The sequence below is a fragment of the Rhinopithecus roxellana genome, chromosome 15 (assembly GCF_007565055.1).
Source record: "Rhinopithecus roxellana isolate Shanxi Qingling chromosome 15, ASM756505v1, whole genome shotgun sequence".
Classification (NCBI taxonomy): domain Eukaryota; kingdom Metazoa; phylum Chordata; class Mammalia; order Primates; family Cercopithecidae; genus Rhinopithecus; species Rhinopithecus roxellana.
The window spans coordinates 79443683-79460942 of record NC_044563.1 but is presented as its reverse complement, the minus strand read 5'-3'; the positions used below and the strand labels follow the sequence as shown (position 1 = coordinate 79460942).

The following is a 17260-nucleotide window of genomic DNA, read 5'->3' as shown; positions in this document are numbered from 1 at the left end:
CAGAACCTAGTGCCCAAGAACCACGTGCAATAGATCATGGTTGGTAGTTTAACCAGAAAGACCAAGAAGAGTGCCCTTCCTGGAAGCACCAGGCAATAAAGAAGAGGTCACAATCGGTGGAAGGCACACAGCTTTTTAATAGCAGCAAGTCAGGTGCATCTGCCTCGAGGGGCCACCAAGCCATCGTACCACTGTGGCAAAGGGGGCATGAGGATGAGGAGAAAGCACCAATGCGAGGGCATCCTCAGTGTCCACAGGTGAGCATAAGTCATGAGGGGAAGTTTCCAACACATCTGGATGGCAACACCCCTGGCATGGCATGGCAGGCATAAGATGTGAGCCCCTTGGTGGCACAATCAGAGGCTCCTTGAGAGGAGGGGGAGGCAAGTTTGGTGGTGGTGCTTCAGGGCACTCTGGCCATCCAAATGCCACATGCTTTGGTCCTTCTCGATGAATGGAGAGGAGGCATGTTCCATCTCCAAGCCCGAAGCATCGATTCACCATCTTTAACTTGGAGATTCCAGACTCGGTCCTGGTCGAGCATGCCCTAGGAGGGCAGCTGGCACAGCTGTGCCCATTCCTGAAGGAATCTTTCTAGGGGGAGCAGTGCAAGCCAGGAGGCCACAGAGGGAAGAGGTTTAGGGCCAGTGGTCACATACTTAGGTGCCTGCCACCAGTGTCTCAGCTTCCAGAGCCTCCCAGCTGCTCTAGGAGGCCCCTCACCTCGCCCTCCACTCGCAGCAGCTGGGCCTTGCGCCAAGGATTAAGGGTGGCACCCCGGCTGTCTTCCAGATCCCGCAGTAGGAGCTCAAGGTGTCGCTGGACCCGGGCCCGGTCCCAGCTGTTGAGGTTCCGCTGGACTTCACTGAGGATCACTGACCAGTATTCCGACACCGCCGTCCCCTCTGTCAGTGACACCACCACCCGGGCACCACCTTCAGCAGCACCCCCCAAGTCTCGCAAGACCTGGCGGCCCTCTGAGCTCAGCTCATTGAAGTAGAGGCTGGCAGGAGAGAGAAAGTCGATGCCATTCAGTAGAGCTCCGAGAAGGAGGGCCCGAGGGTAGACAGATGGCAAGTCAGGGGGCCTCACATCTCATCTCCTGGCTGCAGAGTGCAATCAGGTAAGTATCTGCAACGAGCCAGAGATGGAGGGTGCTGGCCAGTGGGAGGCAGGGACTAATACTAAAATTCTCTCTTTTTTTTTTTTTTTTTGAGACGGAGTCTCGCTCTGTCACCCAGGTTGGAGTGCAGTGACATGATCTCGGCTTACCGCAACCTCCACCTCCCGGGTTCAAGCGATTCTCCTGCCTCAGCCTCCCAAGCAGCTGGGATTACAGGTGTGCACCAACACGCCCAGATAATTTTTGTATGTTTAGTAGAGACAGGGTTTCACCATGTTGACCAGGCTGGTCTTGAACTCCTGACCTCAGGTGATGCGCCCGCCTCGGCCTCCCTAAGTGCTGGGATTACAGAGATGAGCCACCGCACCCGATCCTGATACTAGAATTCAATGGGACCAGGGACAGTAGGCCTTTAGGAGAAATGGTGGTAGGGAACTGGGGCAGTTTAAGGGCCAGTCACAGAGTGGGTGGGTTGACTCAGAGCTAGGTTGACAAGGATCAGTCAGAAACCAGGAATAGAGGATAGGCAACAGGCCCAGGCCCAGAAGCACTCCCTAGGATTGGAAGAGCACAGTCGAGAGATGGAAGTAGTCTGAAGGGCTGGGGGCAATGGGACCAGGGACAGGACTCACTGCAGCAGCTCCAGGGAAGGGTGCTCCCGGGCAGCTCTGGCCAGGGCCAGGGCTGCTGTGTCACCAGCACCATTGTAAGCCACGTTCAGCTCCTGCAGCTGCCGGTTGCGATCCAGTTGGGCAGCCAGCAGCTCCAGACCGTTGTCCCCAAGGCCGGTGTGCAGCAGGGACAGGTGTGTCACTGAGGTGTTTCCTGCCAGCCCCTCCATCAGCAGGGCAACACCTGCCGCCATCAGCGGGTTGTTGGACAGCCTACGGCCACGTGCAACCCAAGGTTATGAGGGCCCATTGAGAGGAGGGGGAGGTAAGGTTGCTGGTGGTGCTGGCAGCCTTGATGGAGCAGCGCTGTGCTGGGTGTCAGGACGTGGGCCAAAGAGGGCCCTGCTTGGGGCAAGAGGAGCCTGGACATAGAAATGCAGGCCCAGGAGAAAGGGTAGAGCAATAGGGGGTGTGGTGCCTGGCAGAGGAGGGAGAGTAGGGGAGCTGGCCTTTCCTTCCCTCTTCCCCCGACTCCCTTCTTATCTATTCCCTTCCTCTTCACCATTTCTGTTTCCCTTCTTCTGCCTTTTTCACCCCCTCCACAGCCTCTGCTTCTCCCTTCCCTCTGACTCCCGTATCCTTCTCCCTGCTCTTCCTTTTTCTCTCCTCATTTGCCTCCCCTTACACCAACCAGAAACTCGGAACCCAGGTGCTCGGGTTCCCCACATATCAGTCAACATTTCAGGGGTGTCTACTGAGTGCCCAGCATTAGGGTCATCCTCAGGAAGCTGCAGGAAAAATCCTGGAAGGGGATCAGTGGCACTGTTACCAGGCAACTGGCCTAGCTATTATTCCACCCTCTCTCCCTGCCTCCCCCAGGCTGATTTTAGCCACGTGAGAGGTTTCTTAGCACCCATTACAGGTGGCATCTTTTCCTGCTGCCCTGCCGCTTGCAGTGGACCTGGGGGAAGTAGAGGGGACCAGTCAGGGCCTAGACCCACCTCCATTTACTATCCCTTGGGTGGGCCTGTGCCAAGTATGCCAGGAGGCAGGGAGCTCACCCTTGACCTTAGCTGGCCACCAGGATGCCCCACTCCCAGTCACTCACCGCAGTGTGGTAATTTGGCACTGGTCATGTAGCAGCAGGTCTCGGAGGTCCTTGCAGGCCTCAGGGCCCAGGCTGTTGAGCTGCAAGCTGGAGCAGAAGGTGGCCAGAGGGGAGGTGAGAGACCAGGGAGGGAATTCAGCAAGCAGTCTGTCCATCTACCATGACGTTTTTGATCAGCCTGCCTCTGGGAATCCATACCTGCCTCCCTTTTTTGAGAGATAGGGTCTCACTCTGTCACCCAGGTTGGAGCACAATGGCATGATCACAACTCACTGCAGCCTCAGACACCTGGGCTCAAGCAATCCTCCCACCTCAGCCTCCTGAGTAGCTAGGACGATAGCCACATGCCACCACACCTGACTAATTTTTAAATTCTTTTGTAGAGACAGGGTCTTGCTATGTTGCCCAGGATGGTCTCAAACTACTAGGCTCAAGTGATGCTTCCGCCTTGTCCTCCCAGAGCAGTGGGATTACAGGCAGGAGCCACCATGGCTGGCTCCTCTCTTCTGCTGCTCCTGTCTCCTCCGCCCAAACTAGATTTCTTCATCTGGTCACTCGTCAGTACCTCTGGTTTCCCTGGCTTCCCTGGTTTCTCTTCCCACTGCTTCACCTCCAACCCTCTTCATGCCTGTGCATGAGGATAGGTCCTCACCCCAGTTTCCGGGCACGCAGGAAGACAGGCATGAGTGTGCGCAGCCCAGCACGGTCTAGCTGGCAGGAGGCCAAATTCACCTCATCCAGGGCATGCCTTCCGCTGCCCAGCACAGATGCCACCACTGTGCACTTGACGGGTGTCATACGCACACCTGCCAAGTTGAGCTGACGAAGGGAGCTGAGCACCTCGGCAGAGAAGCGCTGGTTCTGGAACTCGTAGTGGAAGAAGAGGTGGTCAAGGAGCTCCGACGGGGGCAGCACCTGCCGGCCCAGCTTGCCCAGCTTCTTCTTGATGGCCTGGGCATTCTCCAGGGCATCCAGGTTCTTGATGGGGCAGCCAAGCTGAGCTAGCACAGCTCGGTTGTGGGCAGAGAGAAGCCCCCCCATGAACATGGGGAAGAGCTCGAAGACTTCATCCTCAGGAGGCTCATCTGGGTGGCGCCGGGGGCCCTCCACGCCTAGGATACTGGCGCCCATCTGGTCCAGAACATCATCATTGTAATAGTCCTCCTCTCGGAACATCTCCAGCACCATGGCCTGGGCCACCGCCTCCCGGCTTTTACCCACTATGCGCCCAAACACTCGTGGAACCACCTGAAAAAGAAGCAGGGGAGGGTCACTGTGGCCTTCCACGTGCCTGTTCAGCCTTCAAGGCTCAGCTTAAGGTACACCCCCATGACTGCTCCAGCCCTGTGATCTCCCCATGAACTTAGCATAATTTGTCTGATCATGCTACTCCCCTGCTGTGACACCTTCCTCTGCCTATGTGGCAAACTCCAAACATTTAGCCTGGAATATGAAATGTTTTTTAAAACTAGAGATGGGGTCTTGCTGTGTCACCTAAGCTGGTCTTAAACTCCTGGGCTCCCTAGCCTAGGCCCCCAAAGTGCTAGGATTATAGGCATAAGCCACTGCACCCGGCCCAAAACTTTTAATAATTTGGCCCTAATTTGACTTTCCCAGGGTCATATCTCAACACCTGTCTCATGTGCTCCAGACATTAGGAACTTCTTTCTCTTTCCCAAACACCCTGATACATTTTCAAACCCAGGAGGTGGTGAGAAGGAATTAGCATGTATTATACACTTAGTTTGGGACCGGGCTAGGTGTCACAAATACATCACCATCTTCAACGTCATTGTTGTCTCAGCAACTACGATTGATGCAGCTCCTACTGCTTTAAGGTCTTGTGTGATCTGGGCCCTGCCGACTACGATGCCTTCATCACAAGCCTCTTGGTCCCACTCACTATGCTCCTGCCTTTTCGGCTTTTTTCATCTTAACAGTGCCAAGGTCTTTCCTCCTTCAAAGCCTCTACAGGCCTGGTGCAGTGGCTCATGCCTGTAATCCCAGCACTTAGGGAGGTCGAGGCAGGAGGATCACTTGAGCCCGGGAGTTCTAGACCAGCCTGGCCAATGTAGCGAGATGCTATCTCTATTGAAAAAAAAAATTTTTTTTTTTTTGAGACAGAGATTCGCTCTGTCGCCCAGGCTGGAGTGCAGAGGTGCAATCTCTGCTCACTGCAAGCTCCACCTCCTGGGTTCACGCCATTCTAACTCAGCCTCCTGAGCAGCTGGGACTACAGGCGCCCACCACCATGCCCAGCTAATTTTTTGTATTTTTAGTAGAGATGGGGTTTCACTGTGTTAGCCAGGATGGTCTCGACCTCCTGACCTCGTGATCTACCCACCTCGGCCTCCCAAAGTGCTGGGATTATAGGCGTGAGCCACCGCACCTGGCAAAAATTTTTTTTTTTTTTTTTTTTTGTGAGACGGAGTTTCGCTCTGTCGCCCAGGCTGGAGTGCAGTGGCCGGATCTCAGCTCACTGCAAGCTCCGCCTCCCGGGTTTACGCCATTCTCCTGCCTCAGCCTCCCGAGTAGCTGGGACTACAGGCGCCTGCCACCTCGCCCAGCTAATTTTTTTTTATTTTTTAGTAGAGACGGGGTTTCACCGGGTTAGTCAGGATGGTCTCGATCTCCTGACCCCGTGATCCGCCCGTCTCGGCCTCCCAAAGTGCTGGGATTACAGGCTTGAGCCACCGCGCCTGGCCAAAAAAATTTTTTTAATAAAAAAAAAAATTAGCCAGGCATGGTGGCATGTGCCTGTAGTCCCTTGAGCACTGGAGGTGGGGGATGCAATGAGCTGAGATCACACCACTGAACTCCAGCCTGGGCAACAGAGCAAGACCCTGTCTCAAGAGAAAAATTTAAAAAACCTCCAGGGTGCTGCCCCTTCCTGGAGCATTTGCCCCCCACTTCTTCCCTTGGCTAATGCTGCAAGGGTCAGATGACATGCCCTTCCACAAAGAGACTCTCCTGACCCCTCAAACCAGTTCCCCCACTAACACTTTCATGGCATCTGGGGCTCCTTTCCAGGCATTTGCCGTAATTTTTCCTTATATGGTTACATTGATATTTGTGTGCTGAAACTGTGCAGGAAGCAGCAGTTTCCTTCTGGGAGAGGAGCTCCGACTAGATCAGAAAGGGCAGAAGCCTTTAGTTTCCTCAGATTTTTTTTTTTTTTTTTTTTTTTTTTTGAGGCAGAGTCTCGCTCTGTCGCCCGGACTGGAGTGCAGTCGCCAGATCTCAGCTCACTGCAAGCTCCGCCTCCCGGGTTCCCGCCATTCTCCTGCCTCAGCCTCCCGAGTAGCTGGGACTACAGGCGCCCGCCACCTCGCCCGGCTAGTTTTTGTATTTTTTAGTAGAGACGGGGTTTCACCGTGTTAGCCAGGATGGTCTCGATCTCCTGACCTCGTGATCCGCCCGTCTCGGCCTCCCAAAGTGCTGGGATTACAGGCTTGAGCCACCGCGCCCGGCCAGTTTCCTCAGATTCTAACACACTGCCTGGCACACAGCAGGTACTCAAATATCTGACAAAGAAATAAATGTTGGGGGTTTGTGGTATCTTCCCCCATCCCTGCAATGGTTCTGAAAGGGAAGAAGGGTCATTCCTCTGGCAACAAACCATGACATTGTTTTGTGGCACCTCCTTTAACGTCTGGGTTTTTTTTTCACTTTTTGATTTTTTATTTGTTTAGAGACAGGGTCTTGCTATGTCACCCAGGCTGGAGTGCAGTGGTGTGATCCTAGCTCACTGCAGTCTTTAACTCTTGGGCTCAAGCGATTCTCCTGCCTTGGCCTCCTGAGAGCTGTGACTACAGGTGTGCACCACTGCACCTGGCTATGTTTCATGTTTACATGTGAGGTTCCTTTCAGAGAGGTGATAGTGCCCCTTCTCCAACACTGACCTGTGACAGCATATGTCACCCTGTGAAGCTGAATCCACAGGACTGTGAATGAACAGATGGGCTCAGTGCTCTGCCAGGGCAGCCCTCCCTCCAAGAGGGCTTGGAGGTGCGGGGCTGACAATTCTTGTGGGTTTTCAATAACTGGGGGCTTTTGGAATCCCCTCGCGAGACTGCAGCCTCTCGTTGCAACTCAGGTTCAGCAGGCACATCCTCAAGGCGGGGGTGGCCTCAGCAGCAGCTGTGACCTCCTATCAGAGGTGATAGTGTGAGAAGGGGTGGGCTGCACGAGCCTGTTTCTTTTCTTTTCTTTTTTTTATTTTATTTTTTTTGAGACAGAGTATCGCTCTGTCGCCTAGACTGGAGTACAGTGGCAGGATCTCGGCTCACTGCAACCTCCACTTCCTGGGCTCAAGAGATTCTCCTGCCTCAGCCTCCCAAGTAGCTGGGATTACAGACACGTGCCATCACACCCGGCTACTTTTTGTATTTTTAGTAGAAATGGGGTTTCACCATGTTGTCCAGGCTAGTCTCAAACTAAATTTGTTTCTATGTGTGACAAACAATTAAACAGCCTAGGCCGGGTGTGGTGGCTCACTCCTGTAATCCCGCACTTTGGGAGTCTGAGGTGGGTGGATCACCTGAGGTCAGGAGTTCAAGACCAGCCTGGCCAACATGGTGAAACCCTGTCTCTACTAAAAATACAAAAATTAGCCAGGTATGGTGGCAGGCGCCTGTAATCCCAGCTACTCGGGAGACTGAGCCGGGAGAATCACTTAAACCCAGGAGGCAGAGGTTGCAGTGAGCAGAGATGATGCCACTGCACTCTCGCCTGGGCGACAGAGCGAGACTCCATCTCAAAAAAACAAAAACAAAAAAAAAGCAATTAAATAGCACTTACCATGTGCCAGACCCTGAGGATGGGTTCCTTTAATCTTCATGTTAGGCCAGTGATATAAGTTCTAGTATTATCTCCATTTCACAGATGAGGAATCTGAGGCACAGAGTTAAGTAACCTGTCCAAGGTCTCACAGCTAATAAGTAGCAGAGCCTGGATTTGAACTCAGATAGCTGAGTTACCAAATCCCTGTGCTTAGCCCTTATGCTTTGGTGCCTATAAAAAGAAAAAGTTGGCTGGGCACACTGGTTCACACCTGTAGCCCAGCACTTTGGGAGGCCAAAGTGAGAGGATCACTAATGAGACCCCATCTCTACAAAATTAAACATTATTTTTAAATTAAATTAAATTTAATTTTTTTTAATTTTATTTTTGAGAGGGAGTCTCGCTCTGTTGCTCAGGCTGGAGTGCAGTGGCGCAATCTTGGCTCACTGCAACCTCCACCTCCCAGGTTCAAGCAATTCTTCTGCCTCAGCCTCCCAAGTGGCTGGGATTACAGGCACCCAGCACCACACTTGGCTAACCATGTTGACCAGGCTGGTCTCAAACTCCTGATCTCAGGTGATCCACCTGCCTCACCTCCCAAAGTGCTGGGATTATAGGCGTGAGCCACTGCACCCAGCTACAAAATTAAAATTTTTAAAAATTAGCCAGGGATGGTGGCACATGCCTGAGGTGCCAGCTACTCAGTGAAGTTGAGGTGGGAGGATTGTTTGAGCCCAGGAGTTTGAAGCTGCAGTGAGCTATGATTGCACCACTGCACTCTAGCCTGGGCAACAGAGTAAGACTCTGTCTCAAAAAATAAAAATAAAAATACATTTAAATTTTTTTTAAAAAGTGTTGAAATTCTTCCGGCACTAATCAGCACTCTGCCTCCTCAAAATTGGTTGCTGAAACAATCCTAGAGAAAACAAAGGTTACCTAGCAAGGTCCCACAGCTTGACAGAAATATCCACAATGCACCAGTATAGTTTGGCAGAAAGAGCACAGGATTCAGAATCACAAAGCCCTGAGCTCCTGTCCCAGCTTTTTAAACTTACTATTTGAGTGATCTTGGATAAGTTACTTTACCTCTCTGAGACTCAGTTTATTCGTCTGTAAAAGGGATCATAATAGAATTTCCAGGCCGGGCACGGTGGCTCACACCTGTAATCCCAGCACTTTGGGAGGCCGAGGCAGGCGGATCACCTGAAGTCAGGAGTTCAAGACCAGCCCGACCAACATGATGAAACCCTGTCTCTACTAAAAATAAAAAAGTTAGCCGGGTGTGGTGGCGCATATCTGTAATCCCAGCTACTCAGGAGGCTGAGACAGGAGAATCGCTTGAACCTGGGAGGCGGAGGTTGCAGCGAGCCGACATCGCGCCATTGCACTCCAGCCTGGGCAACAAGAGTGAAACTCCTTCTCAAAAAAAAAAAAAAAAATAGTATTTCCTTTCCAGGAGTGATGTGAAAAACAAAAGGATGAACACTGATTAACACTGATAAAGCGTCTGACACACATCACACAGTGGCTCCTTCCAGCCCTCAAAGACCTCGCTCAGCTGTGCCGCTCACAGCACAGTCCTCAAGTCTGTAATTTGGTTTCTGGAGTGGACCTGCCCTCAGGATGACTCCCCTAAGCCAATTACCAATGCCATTCATCTTCCTAGTATAAATGAATAAAACGGCATCTGCTTTATAAACCTGTCTCTGGTGATTTAGTTAGGATGAGTCATCACTCTCAGAGCCTAATCACCTCTGGAGGAACAGACACAATTGAGTTTCTGGACCTGCAAAGTAGAGGACAGGCCTGCCTCCTAGGAGGAAAGACACAAAAAAGAAACCATTTTTAGGAATCCATGTAGGATTGTTATTAAAGTCCCCATGTCCCCAGATTCCCCTTCCTAGCCACCAAGTCTTCCCCAGCCTTGTGGCTTCTCTCTAAGCAATCCCACCAAAAGCCAAAATGCCCAGAGCTGAAACCAGATCCAGGAAGAAGATTCATACCTGTGCAGGAAGCAGCAGTTTCCTGCTGGGAAAGGAGCAAGGGGTGAACAGGGAACCATGTGGGAGCATGGGCAGCTTGGGGTGCTGGGGAGGGAAGAAGCAGGTGGGGGTCTCAGGGATGTTACCTTGATCAGGTTGAAGAGCAGAGGCAGAGCCCGCAGAGGCAGCAGCTTGGCCATGATGCCCAGTACCAGGCTGACGTCCTCCCCTACACGGCCCACGAGCTCAGCCACTTCCTTGCCCACCTTTTGCAGGGTCGTCTTGCGCAAACCCAGCACAATGTAGAGGGCAGCCAGGTATTCCTGCATGGCAGGCACAGTGAACACGAAGGTTCCCGGACGCCCCGGCTCCACACATGGGGCCAGGAAAAACCTCAGGGCATCCCGGCGGAAGACGTGCAGCAGCTGAAACTCCTCCTCCGTCTTGATGCCAGCCTCCAGGCAGCCACAGACATCCTCTTCAGAGAAGTAGGTCTTGCGGGAGGACACCCCCTCATAGGCCAACTTGCCCATGGTTCGGGCTGCATAGGCCATCAGGGACAAATTGGAGGGGTCAGTGCTGTCCAGGGTTTCCCCACTGAAGTTGAGGCGCAGGAAGCTGGTATAGATACTTGTAAGGGTCTGCCCAGCAGGCGTGGGGGCATGCAGGAAGTGCAAGGTGGCACAGACGAGCCAACAATAGGACGGCAGGAAACAGGCAGCGGCGATCTGGTGGTGCCCCTCCAGGTTCCGGGAGAGCATTTGCACCAGGTTGTCACGCTGAGCTGGTGCGGCGGAGACACCTGAACCGCACCCGCAGTCCGGCTGGTTGAGGCGGAGCTGGAAGTAGAGCTTCTGCAAGTTGGTATCAGAGAAACCACAGATCTCACCATAGCGGCCCACGTACTTGCTGGGGATACGGCCAATGGCAGAGGGCCGAGTGGTCACTAGAATGCTGGCCTGGGAAGATCATGGTTGAAAGTTAAGAAAGACCTTAGTGTCCTGTTGACTGCCTCTATTCCCAGGGGACCCCTGAAGCCTGAGTGTCCAAGGAGGAAGACATTGATGAGGATAACAGTTATAACTAGCAATTACTGAACTCCTGCTGTGATCCAGGCCGCTGTGCTAATGTTATGTGCAGTATCCCATTTGATCTGAGCAACTCAAGAAGAAAGGAACAGAAGCCTGTGGAAGTTACTGACTTGTTCTGGGTCGCACTGCTGGGAAGTGAAGGGCCCAGGAGTTAAAGTAACCCAGGACCTACAGGGCGAGTCAAGGGGCAGCAGTGATAGCCTGGGGTGAGGGGCCACCCACCTCAGGCAGCATGTATTTGCGCAGCAAGTTGACGATGATAGCAGCTGGTTCCTCCGGTTGCTCCGGGTCACTGCAAAGTCCCGTGCCTGCCAGTCGGAAGTCAAGGTTGAGACGCTCTAAGCCATGGAGCACAAAGAGGAGGTGGGACCCAGCGGCAGCCATCAGGGGCAGAACCTCCTTCAGGGACGTGTAGCGCTGGGCCACAAGTTGGCACAAGGAGGCTGGGGCAGGGCCCAGGGATGACAGGTCCTCGCAGGAGAAGGGGATGAGCAGCTCGAAGGCCGGCAGCCGCCCATAACACCAGTCCAGAACCATCTTGCGCACCAGCGTGCTCTTGCCTGTGCCCACTGTCCCATAAAGCACCACTGTCTGCACCCGGCGCCCAGAGGCATCCGGGTTAAAGAGCTGAGACAGGGCCAGTGGGGGGAGCCCAGCCTGGGGTGGCTGATGCTCCAGGGCCAGCTCCGCGAGTGGTCGAAGTAGCTCATCGGGGGTGCTCTCGCGGATCACGGGATCAACGTGGACCGTGTCTAGGGCAAAAGTCGGGCCAAACTGGCGCTCCTCCCTGGGCAGCCTGCTGAACCACTCAGCCAGGTTCCGGCGGTACCGCTGTATGGCTTCTGAGTGGGAAGACAAGGGAAATGGGTCAGAGAAAGGAGCCTGGAGATGTAGCTTAGGGCCAATCAGGGCGGTGGTGAGGTCAGGCTGGGACATCAAGGCATAGATGCTGGGGCCCACAATGGTGGGCACACAAGACTCCCTGAGAAAATACAGACTGTCCAGAAAGTCTGGAACCCCTTTGTCAGAAAGTGGGGAGCCACTGGACATGTAATGCTGAGCCTGGACCAACTGGTTTCACAGTGACCTATGTGCCGTCTTAACCCGCTTGACCCAACTTGGTTGAGGATAGGGATGGTATGGCTCTCCTAGTGCTTTGTACATATAAGTGTGCATTGCAAGAGCATTGCAGGAAGGGATACACACGCAGATGGGAGGGAGGGAGAGAGAGGAGGAGGGAACACCAATGGAAGATGGCAGTGGATCCTGTATGCTTTCCTCACCCTGCTTCTCCTTCCAGCCCCTTCTCCCCACCACACCTCCCGACCAGGGTCCCAGCCAGTCCCTTTACCAGTTGCAGAGGCGCTGGGGAACAGCCGTCCATGCCTCCCGGACGGGGGAGCACTGTCTGCCAAGTTTCCATGGTGGCGTCTAAAGGCCCTGGGAACAAGGAGAAGGGATGAGCTGGGACTTGGATCTTGGATCAGCCCCTTCGCAAGCTCTGGATCCAAGCCCATCTGCACTGCTAGATTTCCGGTTTTCTGAGATACAGGCCCCACACTGGACCCCCAAGTTTAGAGGCTTGTCTGACTCTCACACCCTTCCCAGATGCTGAGGCCTTAACCCTAACCCTCCAGCCCCCACTGCTGACTGCCTGCCTGGAACTCAGGCTGGTCATGCCAGGCTCCACCCACTTCCCACAGGGTCCTCCCTCCACTGACTACTATGCCTTCTACCACAGATGATCGAAGCCAACTTCCTCTCAGGCCTTGGAGCTGCCACTGTATCCTCCCTCCCCCAGAGGACCAAGCCCCTCCCCAAGGTCCCCAGGAGATCAAGCTAGCCCCAAGTCTTGACCCTTCCCAGTCTGCTCTGTTGTGCCCAGATTAGTCCTAAGGTATGACACCCAGGCCTCACCTAGGGGGCCCAAGGGGACGCTCCCCTTGAAGGGGCCAACTCCAGTGGATCAGGAAGGGGATACGTTCATCTACAGAGAGAAGGAAGAAATAGCATCTGCAGATCCATCCAATACACAGAACCCACGTCTACATCAAACCCCCCAGTGTCTGCTCTCATTGCAGCAGGTACTGCCCCTTTGCAGCAGTTATTTTGCAACTTTATATTTCATTGTGTAATTATTTAACATTCATTCCTCTCTCCTCCATGAGAAGGATCACATTTGGGTGTTTCAAAATTTTTTTGTCCCCCTTAACGTCTGTTTTTGTTCACAATTTCTTACTTAGAACTTAACACCAGGTCTGCAGTATAGCAGGCACTCAGTAAATCTCTGTTGTATGTAAAGTCAAGTCAGACAAGTTCCTAGACTTATGTAGCTACAAGAGACTCTCGAAGACGATCTAGTCCAACTCCTTTTTTTTTTTTTTGAGACAGAGTCTTACTCTATTGTCCAGGCTGGAGTGCAATGGTGCAATCTCGGCTCACTGCAACTTCTGCCTCCCAGGTTCAAATGATTCTCCTGCCTCAGCCTCCCAACTAGCTGGGATTACAGGTGTGCACCACTATGCCCGGCTAATTTTTTTTTGTAGTTTTAATAGAGACAGGGTTTCACCATGTTGCCAGGCTGGTCTTGAACTCCTGACCTCATGATCCGACCGCCTTGGTCTCCCAAAGTACTAGAATTACAGGAATGAGCCACTGCACCTGGCCAAGTCCAACTCCCTTATTTTAGGATGGGAAAAAGGCAGCTGAGGAAGGTGAGGTGACATGCTGAAGGTCAACAGCTAGAGAATCACAGAGTTGAGACTAGTGTACCTGGTATCTGGATCCCTGCTGTCTTGGAGGCATCATGTGGACCCTGGAAAGCAAGAAAGAGATAAAAACAGAAACCCCTGCTTCCTGCTCACCTGGTGGCTGGAGTGTTCTTCCAAACCCAGAGCCCCAAGAGGCCCTGGGCAAATGGTAGCCCCACCTCATTCTGGGAGAGAAGGCCAGAGCCTGGGGGGCCTAGGACTGACTTCTAGCCTGCAAGAAGAATGGTATGAATGGATCACTGCCACCACTCCTCCCCTGCACCCCTAACCCCATTCCAGCCAAGGAGGGACCTTTCTCCCAAGAGAGGATCAGCCCTTCCTCAAATGTTGGCCCTGCTGAAGCCCTGGCCTGGCTTTCAGCTCTCATCCCTCTCCCAAACTCTCCAACTTGAGGCATCCCATTCTCCTGCCTCAGCCTCCCAAGTAGCTGGGATTACAGGTGCCCACCACCACACTGGGATAATTTTTTAGTTTTAGTAGAGATGGGGTTTACCATGTTGGTCAAGCTGATCTCGAACTTCTGACCAAGGCAGGTAATCCACCTGCCTTGGCTTTGCAAAGTGCTGGGATTACGAGCATGAGCCATCACACCCAGCCTTCCTACCACGTCTTGCCTCTCCCCTGAAGCTTCACGAACTCCTTTCCCTGAGTTCCACCCTGGGAAACTGCTTTATTTAGATGTCCTTTTTCCTTCTTGGTTGCCAGCAAGCTCAGATAGGAGTCCTGTGTTCATTTTCAGTGGCTTTTCTGTGCCTAGATTTTCCAGTAATAATTATCCATCCCACTCTGCCTTTCTTCCCCAGATATCAGGTCCTTTTAGCTGAGTTTTTTTTTAATTTTTTTATTTTTTTATTTTTTTATTTTTTGAGGAGGAGTCTCGCTCTGTCGCCCAGGCTGGAGTGCAGTGGCGTGATCTTGGCTCACTGCAAGCTTCGCCTCCCGGGTTCCCGCCATTCTCCCGCCTCAGCCTCCGAGTAGCTGGGACTACAGGCGCCCGCCACCTCGCCCGGCTAGTTTTTTGTATTTTTAGTAGAGACGGGGTTTCACCGTGTTAGCCAGGAGGGTCTCGATCTCCTGACCTCGTGATCCACCCGCCTCGGCCTCCCAAAGTGCTGGGATCACAGGCTTGAGCCACCGCGCCCGGCCTTAGCTGAGTTTTAATGGCATTATCATTTTATGTTCTCTGTGACTTTTATGTAAGCAGCTTTTGAAGCTGACATAAATAATGAATAAATGAATGAACTTCTCACTTGACATCTCCAGATGGACAACCTGCCATTGCTTCAAACTTCTCCCATGTAAAACTGAACTCATCATTCCCTCCTCTTGTCATTTACCTTGCTGTAAATCTTCCCACCTATGCCTTACACTAGAAACCTGACCTCTGTCTTCAAATCTTTCTTCCCCTGCTCCTTCAGGCAGTGTGAAGAGTACCAGCAATTCCTCCCCACTGCTTTGCCAGCCAGTTGCTGTCCTGACCAGCATTTATTGGACCTGATCTCCTCACCAGCCTTTCTGCCTTCAGTCTCATCCCATTCTAATCCCTCACCCCAGGCACCAAGCACCTCCCGAAAGTCCGAGGTTACTTATAGAGTCCAAACACCAGGCTCTCACAAGCTGTTTTTCTGAGTTTGTCCCAGCCCGTACCTTATTCCCCAGGCTCACCGGATTCTTGCTCTTGCTGTCCTAAATTTGTTCATACACTCTTCTCAGTTTGGAATGACCTTTCTCCTCTGTTAGAGTCCCAACCAATCTATTTTTTTTTTTTTTTTTTTTTCTGAGACAGGGTCTCTCGCTCTGTTGCCCAGGCTGGAGTGCAGTGGTGCGATCTCAGCTCACAGCAACCTCTACCTCCTGGGCTCAAGCAATCCTCCTGCTTCAGCCTCCTGAGTAGCTAGGACTACAGTGGTGTGCCACCACACCTGGCTAATTTTTGTTTTTTGTTTTTGTAGAGACAGGGTTTTCACCATTGTTGCCCAGGGTGGTCTCGAACTCCCAGGCTAAAGTGATCCGCCCGCCTTGGCCTCCCAAAGTGCAGGGACTGCAGGCTCGAGCCACCACTCGGGCCCCAATCAATCTTTTAAGATCCTACTCAAAAGTCTCCGTCCCTGGAAAGTCTTTTCTGAGGCCTCTGAACTCACTTAAATGGAATGTGTCCCTATTTAGCACCTGGTCTCCTCCACTGGGATCGGGGCTTCTTGGGTAGGGCATGCTTAGGGAGAACTGGCTGCATTAGGCCACCAGCGGAGGAGCTGGCTGGCTGCTGGCCCGTCCCAGGAGCTGGGGAAGGGTTAAGAGAGGGCTCCGGAAGCCTGACAAAGCCTAGGTTCCGGGTTAACCTCGGATCTAGGGCCACTGAGTCAAGATGGGACTCGCAGGGCCGAGGGCAGTTCTCCGGTGATCACCCAGGTCTCCAGAGCAGTGAGAAAAGGAGGGGGCACTGCAGGAAACGTACAGGGGCGGTGTTCCCACAAGTCCGGAGCTCCTCCACCAAACTGGGTCCCAAACAGCTCTCCTACTTTCAGGTTGCCTCGGGGACCCAGGGGGAGACTTGCCAGAACGCCCGCCATTCAGCGCCCAGCTCCGTCCCTCTCGTTCCCGGCCGGGATCTCCCCGCGGCCCTTGCACAGCCTCCTCCCCCGGCCCGCCCTGCACCCCGCTCATCACGGCCTCCCAGCCAGGGGCGCAGTGGCGATCAAGCCCGCCAGGCCTTTACCCGCGGCTGCACAGTTCCAGGAGACGTCGGCCGCGGCCCGGAGGGGTCGGCTGAGAGGACGCCGGCGTCTCCCGCTGACTCCCAGAGTCCCCGGCTCCTCGGCGAGGCGCTTCCTGCCCGCCTTCGCCCGCCTGCGCGGCCCTGGCAGCGGGAGTGAAAGAGGATGAACCCAGGCACTCGGATCTGCGGGGTCTGAGAGTGTCAGCGAGAGGGGCCCGGTGCTCCGGAGCAGGCGCAGGGCTGGTACTCCGGCGCCACCCGTCCCGCCATCGCCCCCGCCCCCGCCCCTCGCTGCCTCCATCCCCGCGGGCATTCCCGCTAGTACCGCCCTCTGCAGGTTCCCAAGCGCCAGTGACACCCAGTGACCTCACTAACCACCTCCCAGGCTGGGCTGCTTGTTAGGCCCATTTTACAGATGAGGAAACTGATGCTCAGAAGGGTGAAATGACTTGTGCAGGTTGATTGAGTTAGGAAGTGGATGAGCCAGAACAAAATCCCGGATCTGAGTCTTCCTACCTTACCCCTGGGCCTCCCTGAGGCGCTGGTGTCAGGGGGATTCTTCCCTCTGTCCCTCTCCACCTCCCCAGCCTACCTTCAGGCAGAGACCTGAGCCTAAGGCTTCCTTGGGTTCTCCCTTAGGTATCTGGTCCTCTTCAGACCCCAGACCTATAAGTGTGTGGCCTCTGGTAACCTTGGTTAAGAAAGGAGGAAGAATGGGGGCTGAAGGACAGCTTGCACCCCAACCTGCTCTTCGGGTCTGACACTCATTCATGACCTAGCCCTGGGGCTTCCCAGTTCCCGAAGCTCCCACCCTTATCCCTGCACTTCCACACACTTCCACACCCTGGGCTCACGTAGCCCAGAAAGGGGAGCCACCTACCACCCACAGCCGCGGCACGCCTTTGTATGCAAGCATGAGTGTACAATATTCACACAACAGAGCTGTGCACTAGGGCACCAACAGACAGGCTCTCCAGGGCAGGGCTGGGAAGAGGACTTACTGAAAACAATGTGAATGTTTCATTTAGACATTTGTTCATTCATTGTAGTGTGGTATTGGGTAGTACTGAGCACCT

General features: G+C 53.5%; 1 protein-coding gene across 4 annotated transcripts; it reads right to left on the bottom strand.

Moving 5' to 3' along the window:
• Positions 1 to 115: 115 nt before the first annotated feature.
• Positions 116 to 16509, bottom strand: NLRX1 (NLR family member X1). Of its 4 annotated transcripts, none has more exons than XM_010356965.2 (10): positions 16185 to 16507; positions 13562 to 13679; positions 12615 to 12684; positions 12049 to 12137; positions 10920 to 11539; positions 9753 to 10565; positions 3495 to 4090; positions 2843 to 2929; positions 1756 to 2007; positions 116 to 1003 (listed from the first exon to the last, which is right to left on the bottom strand). In XM_010356965.2, exons 2-10 carry the CDS (start codon positions 13629 to 13631, stop codon positions 682 to 684), a joined length of 2919 nt encoding a protein of 972 aa, XP_010355267.2. In that variant the 5' UTR covers positions 13632 to 13679; positions 16185 to 16507; the 3' UTR covers positions 116 to 681. The 4 variants fall into 4 exon arrangements, with proteins under 4 accessions (XP_010355267.2, XP_010355270.2, XP_010355269.2 ...); XM_010356968.2 differs by lacking the exon at positions 13562 to 13679 and adding an exon at positions 13470 to 13512 and having other exon boundaries at positions 16185 to 16383; XM_010356967.2 differs by lacking the exon at positions 12615 to 12684 and having other exon boundaries at positions 16185 to 16509.
• Positions 16510 to 17260: the final 751 nt, after the last annotated feature.

What these genes read in the sequence shown, in the direction of transcription:
- NLRX1 (XM_010356965.2), bottom strand. Translation starts at nt 13,631, where the DNA reads ATGAGGTGGGGCTACCATTTGCCCAGGGCCTCTTGGGGCTCTGGGTTT. An exon ending in CGTCCCCTTGGGCCCCCTAG is followed by an intron (nt 12,138 to 12,614) that starts GTGAGGCCTGGG and finishes CCTTGTTCCCAG; the next exon opens with GGCCTTTAGACGCCACCATG. An exon ending in TGCTCTTCAACCTGATCAAG is followed by an intron (nt 4,091 to 9,752) that starts GTAACATCCCTG and finishes CTTCTTTTTCAG; the next exon opens with GTGGTTCCACGAGTGTTTGG.